The sequence below is a fragment of the Ursus americanus genome, chromosome 9, assembly GCF_024610735.1.
Source record: "Ursus americanus isolate L20-20 chromosome 9, mUrsAme1.1.p, whole genome shotgun sequence".
Classification (NCBI taxonomy): Eukaryota; Metazoa; Chordata; class Mammalia; order Carnivora; family Ursidae; genus Ursus; species Ursus americanus.
This window is the reverse complement of record NC_142135.1, coordinates 19,098,542-19,115,443: the sequence shown is the minus strand read 5'-3', so window position 1 is coordinate 19,115,443 and position 16,902 is coordinate 19,098,542. Positions and strand designations below refer to the sequence as shown.

Here is a 16,902-nt window from a genome sequence, read left to right as displayed (position 1 = left end):
GCAGACACTTCACCGACTGAGTGGCCCAGATGTCCCTTCACTTGTATTTTCAACACTAAATTCTTTCCGGATGTCAGTAACACAGTAAAATTGGTATAACATGACTGTTAAGGAGATGCTTTTCCCACGGGCTATTTAAGTACTAAGTGCATTACATTTGGAAGGGAAAAAGTTTTACACAGAAAATTGGAAATGCTTGCAAATGGCATGTACTAGCTATGGCAGTCATAGCGGGGGCCAATTCTGTGGGGACACCCCTTCATATTGGAGACGTTTTCCTCTGCTTTCTAAATTTGTATGATGTAGAGTGCCTTACAGAAGTCTATGTAGTCCATTGGGTGCATGGGTGGCTCGGTGGGTTAAGCCTCTGATTCTTGATTTCGGCTCAGGTCATGATCTCTGGGTCCTGGGATTGAGCCCCACATTGGGCTCCACGCTCAGCAGGGAGTCTGCTTGAAATTCCTTCTCCCTCTGCCTCTCACCCCACTTGTGCTCTCTCTCTGTCTCTCTCAAATAAATAAATAAATAAATAAATAAATAAATAAATAAATAAATAAAATTTTTTCCCTAAGAAATCTATACAGCCTTTGGCTGTAAGCTTAGATTTTATTTTTTTAAGGTTTTTATTTGTTTATTTTTGAGAGAGAGAGAGAGAGAGCATGGAGGGGAGGGGCAGAAGGAGAAGGAGAGAGAGAATCTCATGGAGACTCCCTGCTGAGTGCAGAGCCCGATGTAGGGCTCCATGTCCCAAGACCATGAGATCATGAGCTAGGCTGAAACCAAGAGTCAGTCACTTAATGACTGAGCCACCCAGGCGTCCCTAAAGCTTAGATGTTTAAAGACATGATACTGGGGTCCAAACCCCAGCTTTGCCACTTCTTCACTGTGTGACCCCTTGGGCAAATCCCTCAGCCCATGTATATCATACTTTTCAGCCAGAAGTGGGACCATTAAAAATGGTACCTGTGTCATTAATCTGTTGTGAGGACTCGATCCATAGGTGAGCATAGAGGGCGCTCCTTCTGATGCCATCTGTGACATCAGTGTTACACTTGTGATCTAACCCGTAGATTGGGTGCTTTCCTTTGCTTGCCATCAAGCAAAAAACCGCTTAGTTTTTTGTTGTTCTTGTTATTGTTGTTTTTGCACTCCTTGCATTTTCAGAATTGCATTTCAGATGAAGTCCATGTTAAGCCAAGAGCTGAATTAAAACACAGTTCAAGAATTTATTTTCCCTGTTCCTTTGTGTTAACATTAAATACAATATGGAGAGCCAAAAGGATTTATTTTATTAAAATAATTAATTACAGAATAGTGTTTTAACAATGAAAGGATATGTACATATCCCTTTTATTTATCTGTTCGTTTATTTTTATTTTACCAATAAACTCTTTATAATTTGATTTTAAGAATTCACAGTCATGTTTGACTGCTAAGCTGATTTGCAGCTTGATAACTAGCAAAACTGTAGGATTTCTTGGTTTTTCTTGAAGGGGTGGTCTTTTTATTTAAACTCAATTTACTTAACATATACTGTATTATCAGTTTCGAAGGTAGAATTTAGAGATTCATCAGTGACATATAACACCCAGTGCTCATTACATCAAGTGCCCTCCTAATGCCCATCACCCAATTACCCCATCCTCCACCCACCTCCCCTCCAGCAACCCTCAGTTTGTTTCCTGTAGTTAAGAGTCTCCTATGGTTTGTCTGCCTCTCTAATTTGGTCTTATTTTATTTTTCCTTCCCTTCCCTTCCCCTGTGTTAATCTGTTTTGTTTCTTCAATTCTACATATGGGTGAAATCATATGATGTTTGTCTTTCTCTGATTGACTTGTTTCACTCAGCATAATACCCTCTAGTTCCATCCACATCATTGTAAATGACAAGATTCCATTTTTTTTAGTGGCTGAGTAGTATTCCATGTGGCATATATATATCCCACATCTTCTTTATCCATTCATCTGTAGATGGACACCTGGGCTCTTCCCGTAGTTTGGCTCTTGTGGACATCTACTTGTCCCTTTGAGATGCATTTTAAAATTACATTTGGCTACAGGGTTTTACATGACATTTATCTGGGCTCCCAGGTGTGTCTGGTTTTCTACCACTAATTCCTTAGCACATTTTAAGATGCTTAATGTTTTTTTGTTTCTTTTTTGTTTTCTGACTGGTCTCTCTCCATTTGGAACACTGACATGGGTAACATATTTTCCAGTGGAAGGAGATATCATTTGTCATCAGTGCTGCATCTGGGCTCTTATTTTTAATAAGGTTTGAATATACTCAAAAATTCTTATTTTTTTAAATTTTATTTATTTTTTTGAGAGAGAGACAGGAATAGTGACAGAGAGCACGAGCCGGGGAGGAGAGGGAGAAGCAGGCTCCCCCCTGGGCAGGGAGCCCAATGCGGGGCTTGATCCCAGGGCCCTTAGATCACTACCTGAGCCAAAGGCAGACACTTAACCGACTGAGCCATCGGGCACCCTGAATACACTCAAAATTTAATAAAATTTGAATATATATTTTTAAAGATTCATTAGAGCAGCAGAAGTCATGTTTGAGATGTGTGATTATTGAACTTGAACGTGGCAACTATAAAACTACCTCTTGCCCCAAGTATTTGAACATTTGTCTGCCTCTGGCACAAACACACGTGGCAGGGCATGCCCGGCACACACTATATATAGAATTTGCTCTGCCTACACTTAGTGGAGTGGGACATGCTGTGTTTGTGCCTGCTACAGTGGGAAACAGCCCTTAGCATCACTGTGCTTGGATAGATCTTGGAGCTAATAATCAAGGTTTAGAGCATTAAAAAATAAAAAAATTGTTTCCACTGTTCCCAAGTGTGTGTGCACTAATCTTGAGGAAAAATCATACTTTGAAATGCAAAACCAATGCTATATTTTGACTTCTGAAATCCAATAACATCTTAAAAACAGTATCTTTCCGCTGATGTAACAGATATTGGTCTTTAGTTAGAAAACAGGGCATACAGAGGCTTTAATTTCAAATGACGTGTGTGGAATTGTACCTTATCTTTAAGGTTTGGTGTTTAAGTTATGTGATATAAACACTGAAATTATTTTTCTAGTCAATATTTTCCGCAGTCTAGGTAGGATTATTTTTGATTGGTTACTTAATTTGTTATTTTTTAATGGCATAATAATCACTAAAACCCATCTCTCCCCCAGAAAAGCTAAGACTTTGCCCACAACCCACGTATAACCAGAGGGTGCTAATGTCACCCCCATTCCTTAATTCTCCTCATCCAAGACAATCACCATCTTGGACTCTGTCTTCATCACCTAACCCCTCCCCCGTTTAAACATAGATCTGCAGCGTCCATATATATTTCTAAAAAGGGAGTATTTTTGTATTAGTTATTTTAACCTTTATAAAAAGATGTCATGCTAATAGCAATCCTTTGGGATTCACTCCCCCCCCAAATATTGCTACCTACCAAATATGTTGCTAAGATTCATCCAGATTATTGCATTTCAATGTAGCTCATTTGTTTCTCCTCTTACATAAAATATCAGTTCTTGTAGTCCTCTTCAAAATATGCAGGGAGAAATTGTTCCCTTTCTTAGGCCCTATGTATAATACACCTAAACAATTTATTAAAAAGTGAAACAGTATCCCCCCAATGGTTTTGGAAAAGAAAGAAAAGAATTCTCCATTTGAAGTAAGTTTCCCGACAAAAACTGAGAGAAATAGATTCTTAAATCTTCAAAAGACTTCAATTTTCCCTGATTATTTCCAAAAACCAAATTAATTTTTATCCCATGACTTCTTGCAATAATTCTGTTTTAAAATACTTCAGTGTGGTGGCTTTGTATTTGATTATTAAAGAAGGGAGATTTGGTGCCCAAAAATGTGATATATAAACTTTGGATTTATTGAGCTGTACTGTTTAGCTTCCATAATGAATATCTGATTATTTCATTGGCAAGTACATTTTTTCTCTTCTGGTAAAAGGATCTAGGTATTCCATGCATATTTATGTGTGTGTGGGGGGGAACAAGATTTTTTTTTAGAATAATATGGCCTGGTAGTTTCAGGGGCATCTATTGAATTGCCTACTCCAACCATAGTAGGTTAATTATTTTTCCCTTGGGAAAAAATTTATTCAGTTTATTCGTAAACACTTCTGTGTTTTGGTTTTCATTACATAAACTGTATTGTATTTCAAATATGGTTTTATTGTCTTTTTAATGTTAGAAAACAAACGAGATAGGGATTAGCTGGACAATTTCAAGAAGCTGACATGGACACAAAGAAACGCACACACACTATTCATGATCACAGCCCTAATACGAACATTGAGCAAAGTTAAGTAACCCATTTGGAAGCACAATCTAGAGTATGAAGCAAGGCTACTAAAGGTACTAACAATACTGCAGAACACTAAAGGTTCTGAAATACACTAAGCATATTTTAGTATCTTGGCTGTAGGTGACACCTAGTCAAGTACAGACCTCCCCTTCATCAGACAGCCTCTTCCTTGGTTGCAAAGATCACTCCAACTGAGACTTTCTCTAAGGGTAAAGCTTAGGGTAGTATCATTCTGGCTTCCGGGCATCCTTTTCTAGCTCGTTATTCTAAAGCCTAATTGAGCCATTTAAAAAAATCAATTACTAAATGATCTTTAGGGACAAAATCTTATTGTCACATGGATACAGTATGCAAAAGAATTTGAATATGGGGAAACTCCTGGGCCCTTTTCCAATTTTTTTCTTCCACAAACCCTTCCTACTTTAGCAAAGGTCTGTGTACCTTTCTTTTTTTTTTTTTATTTACATTCAATTAGCCAACCTATAGTATATCATTAGTTTCAGATGTAGAGTTCAGTAATTCATCAGTTGCATATAACACCCAGGGCTCATCACATCACACTGTGTACCCTTCTTAGATTAAATGCATGGCTGTGACTTTTCCTTGGATTCAGGGAGCCCCTATTTCTTTTCTATCACTTCCGCCAGCATATACTTATCAGAACAGGAGAACCGCCTCTCTGCTTTCTGGCCATCGTCCCATCTCTGCCGACTCCCTCACACTGGTTGCTAAGATCTTTCCTGGAAAGAATCTACAGGCTAAAACCCAAAGCTGGATGATTTTTCACAGACACTACTCTCTAAAATACACAGAAGGCTTGAGTTGCCAGAACGGTGTGAACCTGCCAGTGTTTTGCTAACTATTTCCAGAACACTGACTCTGCTGCCAGCTGTTACCACAATTTTTTCCTAGTAAGAATGCATTTAAGGGAAGGGTTGTAAAAACATGGTTGCTTTAATAGGAACTTTCTCGTATCATTAGCACGAAGTTATCGGAAAGATATAAAATAGAATTGCCTTTTTTTTTTTTTTTTAAGTTCCCCCAGTGATAAAGATATTTTTCTGGCTTGTGCTTTGCAGAAGTGAAGTTTTTCTGTGAAATTCCAGCCATTGCTGATATTGTGATCCTGGTTGATGGTTCATGGAGTATTGGAAGATTCAACTTCAGACTGGTTCGGCTTTTCTTGGAAAACCTGGTGACAGCCTTCAACGTGGGCTCAGAGAAGACACGAATTGGTACATGTTCCGTTATTAGTGGAAGTCAGCCGTCAGTGTAAATATTCTGGGAAGCTTCATAAGAGATTTCAAAAACTTTACAGAGCAGCTTTCAGAATTATAGGATCAACTATTGTGATATTCCTAAGAGCACAAATTTGGATCAATAAATATTTATTTCTACTAATTTATGCTGAATGATACTGTCATTCGTTTAATTGTTGAGCACATTTTAATTTTCTAAAAAGTCAAAATCTTCTCTGCCTAAGAATGATAATAACTTTTATTTTTATTATTTTTTAAAAGATTTTATTTATTTATTTGAGAGGGGGGAGAGAGAGAGCATGAGATGGGGGAGGGTCAGAGGGAGAAGCAGACTCTCCGCTGAACAGGGAGCCCAATGTGGGGCTTGATCCCTGGACTCCAACACTCTGGGATCATGACCTGAGCCAAAGGTGGAGGCTTAACCCACTGAGCCACCCAGACGCCCCTAATAATAATTTTTAAAGTTGCAAGTGTTTTAAGAATTTTTCAGGTAGAAGTTTTCTTTTTATTTAAAAGAAGCAGCAAAATCCAGTGGAATTTTGAACTAAGAAAATTGGAAATTGGAAATAGTTTTGTAGTACAAAATAGTCTTTGCCAAGTTAATTCTAGCCAAGATGAAAAAAAAAGTTATAAAACTTTGAGCAATATATCCACTTCGTCATATAGAGTTTCATAGTTTCACTTTTATATAGCCATTAAGGAAAATCATTCCTTTGAGAATAAAAATGCACCAGTAAATTTATACCTTTTATCTACAAATACAATCAGATTTGCTTTTTGAATACCGAGTACCTAATTAGGTGCTCACTTCTAAATGGCTAGAAAATATGTACATTCCTCCTGCTCCAAGATATGTCCAAACTAATTCCTTAAATTGATGCCAAGAATTCTTTTTGAAAATACATAGTGAAGCAAAGAAAGAATTGTTTAAAGACCAGGCCCTTTATTATTCTGGTTTCACAAATAGTCCACTAGATCTTTGAGTAACCCATCATTTCTGGGTGGGCTGTCTCATCTTTTTTACCAGGTCTTGCACAGTATAGTGGTGACCCCCGAATAGAATGGCACTTGAATGCCTTTAACACAAAAGATGAGGTCATTGAAGCGGTCCGGAATCTACCCTATAAGGGAGGAAACACGCTAACAGGTATGTTTCATTTAGTTCATGTTTTTAGCAACGTATCTTGCCAAAGATTTGTTTCATTTCTTCATCCTGTCACTTTGTAAGACTTGGCATAGTGTTTTTAAACCAAACTAAAATCTGAAATTCTTAGATGACTCTTTTCTCAAACTCAGCCTTAAGAATTAAAGCCCAGACACACCATTCCTTTCGCTACATGAATGTAATGTCCCCAGAAGGGCTTGGCTGGGCCAGGAGGAGATGGAACAATGCCGAGGCTGACAGTCTGTCGGGGGCTGTCTTAGCTTTTGCCAGTTCATTTTCCTTCCACTTTTCACCTGGTTTCTCCTCTAGCCACCCCATCATTTATTTTTTTAATTAATTAATTATTATTTTTTAATATTCTTTTTATTTATTTTAGAGAGAGACATGCTTGAGTGGGGGGAGGGGCAAAGAGAGTGAGAGAGAATCCCAAGCAGACTCGGCACTGAGCGTGGAGCCTGACTTGGGGCTCTATCCTAGGACCCAGAGATCATGACCTGAGCTGAAATTAAGAGTTGGACACTCAACCCACTGAGTCACCCAGGGGCTCCTAGCCACCCATCATTTAAATGAAAATAAATTTCTACCTTATTTATTTTCAAGGAAGGTGTTTTCTTTGGCTTTATTCTGTAATCGGTAGTTATCATAAAAATATTTATGGATCTTTGTCTTACCAGTATTTTGGTAAACAAGGAATGTAAGAATATTTAGATTATAACTATTCCAGCCACAAGAGGTTGTCACAGGTTTTAACTTTAGTACCTGCTATTTTCTTCTATAGGTGAGCAATGCAGATGCTCATTTTAAACAGTAGTGATGTTATCATTGACTTTTAAGTAAACCGTTGAAATCTCGATAATTGCTTTGCCAGTTTGAGGCATAATTTTTTGTTAATAGAATAAAAAACTCCATTAAATGCAAATTTTGTAACAATATTGCAGCATTTCTTATTTTTTTCCTGGATGAAAAGTGTCACGCTCAAAAGGCAAGAATTCAGGGATCATTTTGGATCTGCCTCCACTATCCCTAAAAAGAGAGAGAGAGAGAGGGAGAATCTTTGGCTCTTTGGACTATCGTAAACAAATTTTTGATAATATTTGGGGTTGTTGCTTCTGTGTGGGTATTCTTGCTTCATCCTAAATTATAAAAGTTTACATTTTCTTGTACACAGATCTGTCAACATCGATTGGCTATAAATTTAATGTTATTTACAAATGCTAGTTTCTGAAATGATGGACTATTCAGTTATTCATATTACCTCTATTCTGAAGGATTTTAGGTTTTCATCAGATCCATCGAAAAAAGGTCACTGTAAAAATGAAGATGAAAATTCATATCTCTGCTAAGTGAAATAAGTCAAGCAGAAAAAGACAATTATCACATGGTTTCACTTATATGTGGAACATAAGGAATAGCATGGAGGACATCAGGAGAAGGAAGGGAAAAATGAAAGGGGGGGAATCAGGAGGGGAGACGAACTATGAGAGACTGTGGACTCCAGGAAACAAACTGAGGGTTTCAGAGGGGAGGAGGATGTGGAGGTGGGTTAGCACGGTGATGGGTATTAAGGAGGGCACATATTGCATGGAGCACTGGGTGTTATACTCAAAGAATGAAGCATGGAACACTACATCAAAAACTAATGAAGTACTGTATGGTGACTAACATAATAAAAAAATTCCTATCTAATAAAAAAACTTTTAGCTCAATAAGTTACTCATGTTGTGGTTACATTTTGCAGAATTGGAAGGCTTTTTATTAGAGGTGATTGGTTTGTGTTTATTTTTCTTGTTTTCCCCCAGGTCTTGCTTTGAACTACATTTTTGAAAATAGCTTTAAACCAGAAGCAGGAGCAAGGGCTGGAGTGTCCAAAATTGGCATTTTAATCACAGATGGAAAGTCCCAAGATGATATTATTCCACCATCTAGAAACCTCCGTGAATCTGGGGTGGAACTGTTTGCCATAGGTATGTGCTATTCACGGTCTTATTTCAATAATGGGCACAGACACACAACTACTTAAAACAATATATAATGAAAGTACACTTCATTGAAAGCCAGGAGACCTGGACAGTTTCTAGTCCTGACTCTAGTCTAGCCAGTCTTGTGATCTGAGCCCAACTTCATTACATTTAAGATGGAAGTGGTGGTAACTTTCATGTACCCTTTAGTGAGAGGATCTCTGCATGAGATGCTGTCCATAGAATGTGAAAGCATAAAGTAGCACGCAAAGGTTAGGTACATGTCTGTTAGCTTAGGACTTTCTTTCTCTCTCTCTTTTTTGCAAAGATTTATTTATTTATTTGAGAGAGAGAGAGAGGAGAGGGGGGAGGGACAGAGAGAGAGAGAGGGAGAGGATCTCAAGCAGACTCCCCGCTGAGCACAGAGCCTGACTCAGGTCTTGATCTCACAACCCTGAGATCATGACCCTGAGATCATGACCTGAGCTGAAACCAAGAGTCAGATGCTTAACCCACTGAGCCACCCAGGCGCCCCAGGCCTCTTTTTTTTTTTTTTTTTTTAAAGATTTTTTATTTATTTATTCGACACAGAGAGAGAGACAGCCAGCGAGAGAGGGAACACAAGCAGGGGGAGTGGGAGAGGAAGAAGCAGGCTCATAGCGGAGGAGCCTGATGTGGGGCTCGATCCCATAATGCCGGGATCATGCCCTGAGCCGAAGGCAGATGCCCAACCGCTGTGCCACCCAGGCGCCCCCAGGACTGTCTCTTTAGTATCGCTTTATAGCAAACTCTTCTCTGATGGTAAAGGAGAAACCAGTTTATCGTTTTCAAGGAATTCAGGTCCTGCAGCTATTTAGAAAGCATAAAGTTCTAGATATGCAGTATTATTTCTTTGAGATGAACTCTTTATAAGGTATCATTCTGGTGGAAAAGGATACATGTGTCACACATTCAGAAGAACTGCAAAGCATTTAGATGATGCAACTTTCCTCTCCATTAAAATATGTACAGTTTCTTTGGCAGCAGGAAGGTCTTTTACTTAGTAGAGACCAACCAAAACAAAACAGAACAAATCAAAACAAAATCCCCAAACAAGAAACAATTCATCTGACCTGTTCCTAGATTTTCTACTGGAAATGTGGTTTATAAAGTGTCCCATTCAAGAAGTTTGTGCTTACATGCATTGTGCCAGGCATTGGGGTGGGTGCTGGGACACAGAGATGAGCAAGGCAAAATCCTTACAGAACAAATTCCTTCCAAGTCACAATGACCTTTTCTTTTTTTTTCCTAAGCTGTTTGCTGCAAACTATTTTCTTTGGAAAGGTGAGAGAGAGATAGTAGAGATTTGGGGTTGTCTTCCCTAGAATATACTTTTTGTTGTTGTTGTTGTTAGGGTTTTTTTTTTTTCTAGAATATTCTTACATGAATACAAATTTGTTGGTTTTACCTAAAAGCCATCAAAAACATTATTGACATTAAGTTCATTGTCTCTTAATGTGCTCGGTGTTTTGTTCCCGTGGACACAGATCCAAGCGTACATTTTAGAAGCTTTTGTTGAAGTCCTTCAGGCAAGAAACATCAGAGAAATGTACCTAATTTTATTTTTATTTTACTCTCCTTTTGTCCAACAGAGGAAATCTTTTTAGACAACAAACTAATGGGGTTAATTTATGTGTCTCATTTCCATTCTGTGGTCTTGTTGCTAATGAATGGATGAGTTTTTAAACAAAACTTTAAGTGAGCTCACAGATGTAATTTGGACTTTTTCCTCTGGAAATTACCTGGAAATCATTAGTATTTATTATCTTATAACCCCCTAAAGCACATTGTTCAGAGACGACTAACACTTTGTCACTTAATATGTTGAAGTTGGAAGATAAATTAAATGGCACAGCCAGGCATCTGAGAAGTCATTCGTGTTGCCCTAGGTAATCTCTCTTCCCTGCTTCCATAGTACCTTTCTTAAAAAAATAAAAATGCCCTTAGATGATTGCAATGACAGATTTATAAAGAAAGGCTCCTTGTTTGCTGAAGCCTGGGGAAGAGAAATCTACCTCCACACTCATAAAACCCAACGCTGTGCCTTCCTTTTCTATACAGAATTTCCCTTACTCATTTCAATTTTCGGTCTTCTGAGAGGTGACATGATATAGTAGTTAAGAGCATATGACTTTGGATCTACCCGGTGGGAATCCCAGCTATACATTTACTGATGTGTTTCCTTGAACAAGTTAATTAACCTCTCTGTGCAGCAGTTTACTGATTCACACAGTGGGGGAAACAATAGTGCCAAACTGATAGGGTTGGTTGTGAGGATTAAATGTGTCCATATATGTAAAACACTGCAGTTCCTGGGGCATAGCAGGTGCACTCTAAGTGTTAGCATCCGCTGCTCAGATAGACTGGGAAAGTTGCATGGGAGCTGAGGATTTTCTGTCTTACTCTGTTCCTTGCTGCATTCCAAACACCCAGCATTGTGCTTGACTTGTAGCAATGGAATTCCACAAATAATGTGGGAGAAGTAGAGCTTCCCTATTTGCATTAGCAAAATTGCAGTGGTTGTATTTGAATATGTTAAAAACTTTTCCCCAAGTTTTTCCTTAATGTTATCTAATAATACTATACATAGTATAGTATATATAGTATATAGTGTACTAGTATATACATAGTATATATATGTGTATATATATATATATATATATATATATATATATAAAATTTTTATTTTAACAGTAGCTCTTAATTTAAGTAAACTTATTTTATAGAAATTTAAGCCTAGGGTTTTGCTAGTTTAGAATGCTGGTTTAATTACTATTGCTTCTGCACTATTCATGCAAGACAGAAGTTAGTTTCATTAATGCATCTTCCTATTAAGATACACTGAACAAAATTAGGATGTAATCATCTAAAAATGACGCTGAAGGTGATTTTTACAAAACAATCTGACATGAGATGCACCTCTTTAAAGTAGCAGATGCTTCTGTTGCAGGGGGTACCAATGGGCTCAGGATAGGCTCACGGAGGTTGGTTTTTCAAATGGGGCATGAATTTCACGATCCTCCCTGTTGGCCTCAATGCCAGGGGTGAAAAACGCAGATGAGAACGAACTGCGGGAGATCGCCTCTGAACCAGACAGCACTCACGTGTACAATGTCGCCGAGTTTGACCTGATGCACACAGTTGTGGAAAGCCTGACGAGGACTGTCTGCTCCCGGGTGGAAGAACAGGACAGGGAGATCAAAGGTAAAGCGAGGAACAGAAGGCGGTCACTCTGTGCATGTGGATATTACTCTGCCCAAAAGTCTGTCATGGATTATGAAAATTCTTCTCATTTTTCATGTTGACTTTCTAAATAGAGCCTTTTATTCCCCTAAGACGTGAATCATCAGAGTAGAAAGGGAATATACTGACATCCCACTGAGGGAGGAATAGTTTCACCACGAGATCATTTTCTCCATGGTGTTGCATTAGACCATCATGTGTGTTTGTTTTTAACTCAACTTTGGATTTTGAGGTAATTGCACATTCATATAAAGTTGTAAGAAATAATCGAGACAGATTGTGTATACTTTACCAGTTCCCCTTAATGGTGACATATTCCAAAACTCCAGTACAGTATCGCAGGCAGGATACTGGAATTGAGAGCCGAAGTACAGAACACTTCCATCACCATGGGGATCATCCCTGTTGTCCTCTTATGGCCCCATTCACTTACCCTCCCCACAACCTCTCCCTCACCCTGCACAACCACATCTCTAAATATGTTTCATTTTGAAAACATGATATAAATGGAATTATGTGGTATGTCCTCTTTGGGGACTGCCTTGTTAAATTCAGGATAATTTCCTGGCGGTTCGCCCTCCTTGTTGCATATATCAGTAGCTCTTCCCTTTTTACTGCTCTGTCATAGTCCGTGATATGGACGAACCACAGTCTGTTTAACCACAAACACATTGAAAGTCAATCAGAGAAAGACAGCTATCATATGATTTCACTCATATTGGAATTTAAGAAACAAAACAGAGGAACATAGAAGAGGGGAGGGAAAAATAAAATCAGATGAAATCAGAGAGGGAGACAAAGCATGAGAGACACTTAACCATAGGAAACAAACTGAGGGTTGCTGGAGGGGTGGGGAGGTGGGGGGATGGGGTAACTGGGTGATGGGCATTAAGGAGGACATGTGATGGAATGAGCACTGGGTGTTACATGCAACTGATGAATCCCTAAATTCTTCCTCTGAAACTAATAATACAGTATATGTTAATTAATTGGATTAAAATAAAATAAAATTATTTTTAAAAAGGGAAGGAAGACATCTGAATTGTTTTCATTTTTGGCTTTTACAAACAAATCTGCTATGAATGTTCCCATATAGGTTCTTGTGTGAACATAAGTTTTCATTTCGCTGGGAGGATGCCCGGACTGCACAATGGTGCATCATATTGTAGCAACATGTTTAGCTTAGTGTTAGGAAACCGCCACGTTATTTTCCAGGGAAGCTGCAGCAGTCTGCATTCCCACTGGCAATAGATGAGTGGTTCTGTTTCTGTGCATTGTCACCCATATTTGTTGTTACTATATTTTATTCTAGGCATTCTGATAAGTATGTACTGATATCTCACTGTGGTTTTAATGTGCATTTCCTTGTTGGCTAATGAAATGGGACATCTTTTTTGCATGCTTATTTTACATCTGTATTTGCTCTAAGGCTGTTCATATCTTTTGCCCATTTTCTAATTAGATGAATGTGTGTGTGCGTGTGCATGTTTAGTTTTTAACAGTTGAGTTTTGACAATTCTTCATTTATTTTCTAGATACTGATCCTTTATTAGATATGTGGCTTGTTACTATTTTCCCCCAACCTATAGCTTGTCTTTTCATCCTTTTAACAAGGTCTTTTGCAGAGCACAAGTTTTAAGTTGTGATTAAGTCCAATTTATCAATTTTGCATTTTATGCTTATTCCTTTTGGTATCAAGTTTAACTAAGGACTCTTTGGCCGTAAATGCTAAAAATTTTCTTGTGTATTTTTATTCTAAAAGTTCTATGTTTTACATATAAGTCCATGACCCAGGTTAAATTTTTGTAAAAGATTTGAAGTTTAGTTCAAGGCTTTTTGGTTTTTTCACCTATCGACATACTATTACTCCAGCACTGCTTCCTCAAAATGCTCTATTTCTGCCATTGAATTGCTTTGTACCTTCGTCAAGGATCAGTTGGGCACATTTGTGTGGGGTTATATCTGGATTCTCTGTTCTGTTCTATTGGGTCTATGAATCTAACCCTCTTCCAACATCCTACAATCTTGATTTCCTGTAGCTATATAAGTCTTGAGATTGGATGGACTGAATTCTCCCACTTGATTATTCTGTTTGAAAATTGCTTTCACTATTTTACTTTCTTTACCTTTCCATATAAATATTAGAGAAATCTTTATTCTACAAAAAATCTTGTTGGGATTTTGTCAAGAATTGCATTAAATCAATTCTCAATTATCAAATATTAACATCAGAAGAACGGACATCATTACTGTGTGGATTCTTCCAGTCCTCAAACATGGTAAATTCCTCCATTGGTTTTGATATCCTTTGATTTCTTCATCTGCATTTCGTAGTTTCCAGGATATAAGTTCTATACAGGTTTTGTTCTGTTTATATCTCTGTATTTAATTTTATTTTGAGGAATTTTAGTTATATTTTATTTTTATTTTGGTGTCCACATGTTCATTGTGAGTATACACGGATACAATTATATTTTTGTATGTTTATTTTGTGTCCTATGACCTTAATACTTGAATTTGCTAATTATAGGATTTTTTTTCTCTAAATTTTCAGAGATTTTTCTATGTAGACAATAAATCGTATCCTTTGCAAATAGGGATAGTTTTATTTCTTTGCTTTTGATCACTGTGCTTCTTATTTTCTTGCCTTGTTTCCCTGGCTGAAATTTCCCATACTGTGTTGAACGAGAGTGATGAGACTGAACATCCTTGACTTATTCCCCATCTTAGGGGGAGACTTTCTGCTTCTCAAGGAATTGGTTCATTCCATAGAATTTGTAGAATATATGTGTGGAAAGTTGTTCATAGTATTCCCTTATTATTCTTCATTTGATGTCTGTAGGGTCTGTAGTGATAGTCTGTGGTTTTTTTTCCCCTTGATATTGGTAATTATTGTCTTCTCTTTCTCTCTTTTTTTTCATTTCTCAAACTTGCTAGAGGTTTGTTCTTGAAACAAAATCTTTTCAAAGAATTGGCTCTTGGTTTCATTTATTTTCTCTACTTTTCCTCTGTTTTTAATTTCATTGATTTCTGCTCTTATTTTTCTTATTTTCTTTCTTTTACTGGTTTTGGTTTATCTTGGTCATACTTTTCTGGATTGTTGAGATGAGAACTTGGATTACTGATCTTCAATGTTTCCTCTTTTTCTAATGTAATTACTTCAGTGCTATAATTTTCTTTCTCAGCACTGCTTTACCTGTGCTTTACAAATTTTGATATGTTGTATTTTCATTTTTATTCATTTCAAAATATTTTTTATCTTCTTTGACCTGTCCTCTTTGACCCATTGATTATTTAGAAGTGGTTGTTTATAATTTCAAAGTGTTTGAGTGTTTTTATGCTACCTTTCTGTGATTGGTTTCTAAGTTTGATTTCACTGTCATTAGAGAACACACTCTGTGTTATTTTTATTGTTTTAAATTTTCTGAGGTTTGTTTTCTGGCCTAGGATATGGTTATCTTGTTACATTCTCAGTGGGTGCTTGAAAGGGTTGTGTATTCTGCTATTGTCATGTGCAATGTTCTATAAGTTTGACTGGATCCCTTTGGTTGATGGTTTTGTTGAGTTCTATATCCTTGCTAATTTTTCTGTCCAGTCTTCTTGTCAATAGATTCTGGATTCTTTAGCTCCATGTCTAGGACGTATGAGGTGAAAAGAAAACTCAGGGGATGAATCACTGTATCATTCTTCTGGTCCTGTAATCCCTCACCCATATACTTTCTTCTCTCTTTCAGTGTCTTCTTAAGCTTGTCTTATTACATAATTTCCAGAATTTTTAGTTGTACTTAGTGGAAATAATAGGGAAAAGTACATCAATTCTGTCTTCCTGGAAGGACAGCCATCATGTATTTTTTTAACCTTTGTCCCTCATGATATCATTGGTCTGCATGTTATATCTGGTTTACAAGGTTGTGATCCCAGAAGAGGGTAATATCCAGATCCTCCTTTGAGAACTTGATTTTATTTCCTGCCTTCATTGTATCCAGGGTGTGGAATGATTTTATTTGGCTACATCTCTTCCATCATTCCTCCTTCTCTGGACCAGCTCTCTTGGGACTAGGTTGGACAGCCAAGTAGTAGTTTCTTGAATACATTTCTCTGAGCAACTTAATAAGACTACTTTAGGGACCAATTTTTCCCACAAAAACTCTACCTGTGGTTGTTGATAGAGCATATAATATAGTTCCTGGTCATAATTAAGTGTTCAGTAACTATGTTTTTTTTTTTTCTCATTAATATGGTTATTAAGGTTGCTTTGCATAATTCCGCAGAGGATAAGAAATCCTAAAGGTCAAGAACTTTGAACTTTACATGTCCCAAATCTTTTACAGAGTCATTTGCTTTGATGTGTGGATAACATACACAAAGTGCTTACATAGTATCTAGCTTATAGTGAACATTCAGTATACGTTAGTTGCCTTTTCTTCTCTTTTTACTTTTAGATACTGGCCATTTGTTGAATTGAAGTTTTCCGTAAAGAAACTGTACCCCCAATGCTTAAAAACACAGGCTTTTATATCAAAAACTCAAGTATCAATCTCAGCTCTGATACTTACTCGTTGTGAGACTTGGTCAAGTTATTTAATTTCCTTGTGCCTTGGTTTCTCACCTACAAAATGGGAACAATAATAGTAACTACTGATAATTAAAGAAAATAATACTTCTAAAGAGCTCAGGAGAGCACCTTTAGATACACCTGTGCTCAATCGATGTTATGTTTCTGTTTCTGTTTTTTTAATTATTCTATAGCAATATCTTTAAGAAAGTTTCTTAGAGTCAAAGACTATCTTATTTAAGTTTGTATCCTCAGAATCTAGCATAGTGATTGGTACGTAATAGGCACTTAAATGTTTCAATGAACAAATGCAGAAATGAATAATTGAATCAATTTGTCTAG

The 16,902-nt window shown here is 37.3% G+C and overlaps 1 protein-coding gene across 5 annotated transcripts in view; it reads left to right on the top strand.

The window, feature by feature from the left end:
• COL14A1 (collagen type XIV alpha 1 chain) overlaps positions 1 to 16,902 on the top strand; it is a 245,740-nt gene that overhangs the window by 92,046 nt on the left and 136,792 nt on the right. For all 5 annotated transcript variants that reach the window (XM_045805730.2, XM_045805731.2, XM_045805732.2 and 2 more), the window contains 4 exons: positions 5,421 to 5,576; positions 6,628 to 6,747; positions 8,565 to 8,729; positions 11,805 to 11,966. In XM_045805730.2, the coding sequence (XP_045661686.2) occupies positions 5,421 to 5,576; positions 6,628 to 6,747; positions 8,565 to 8,729; positions 11,805 to 11,966 (603 nt within the window). The remainder of the gene's footprint in view (positions 1 to 5,420; positions 5,577 to 6,627; positions 6,748 to 8,564; positions 8,730 to 11,804; positions 11,967 to 16,902) is intronic.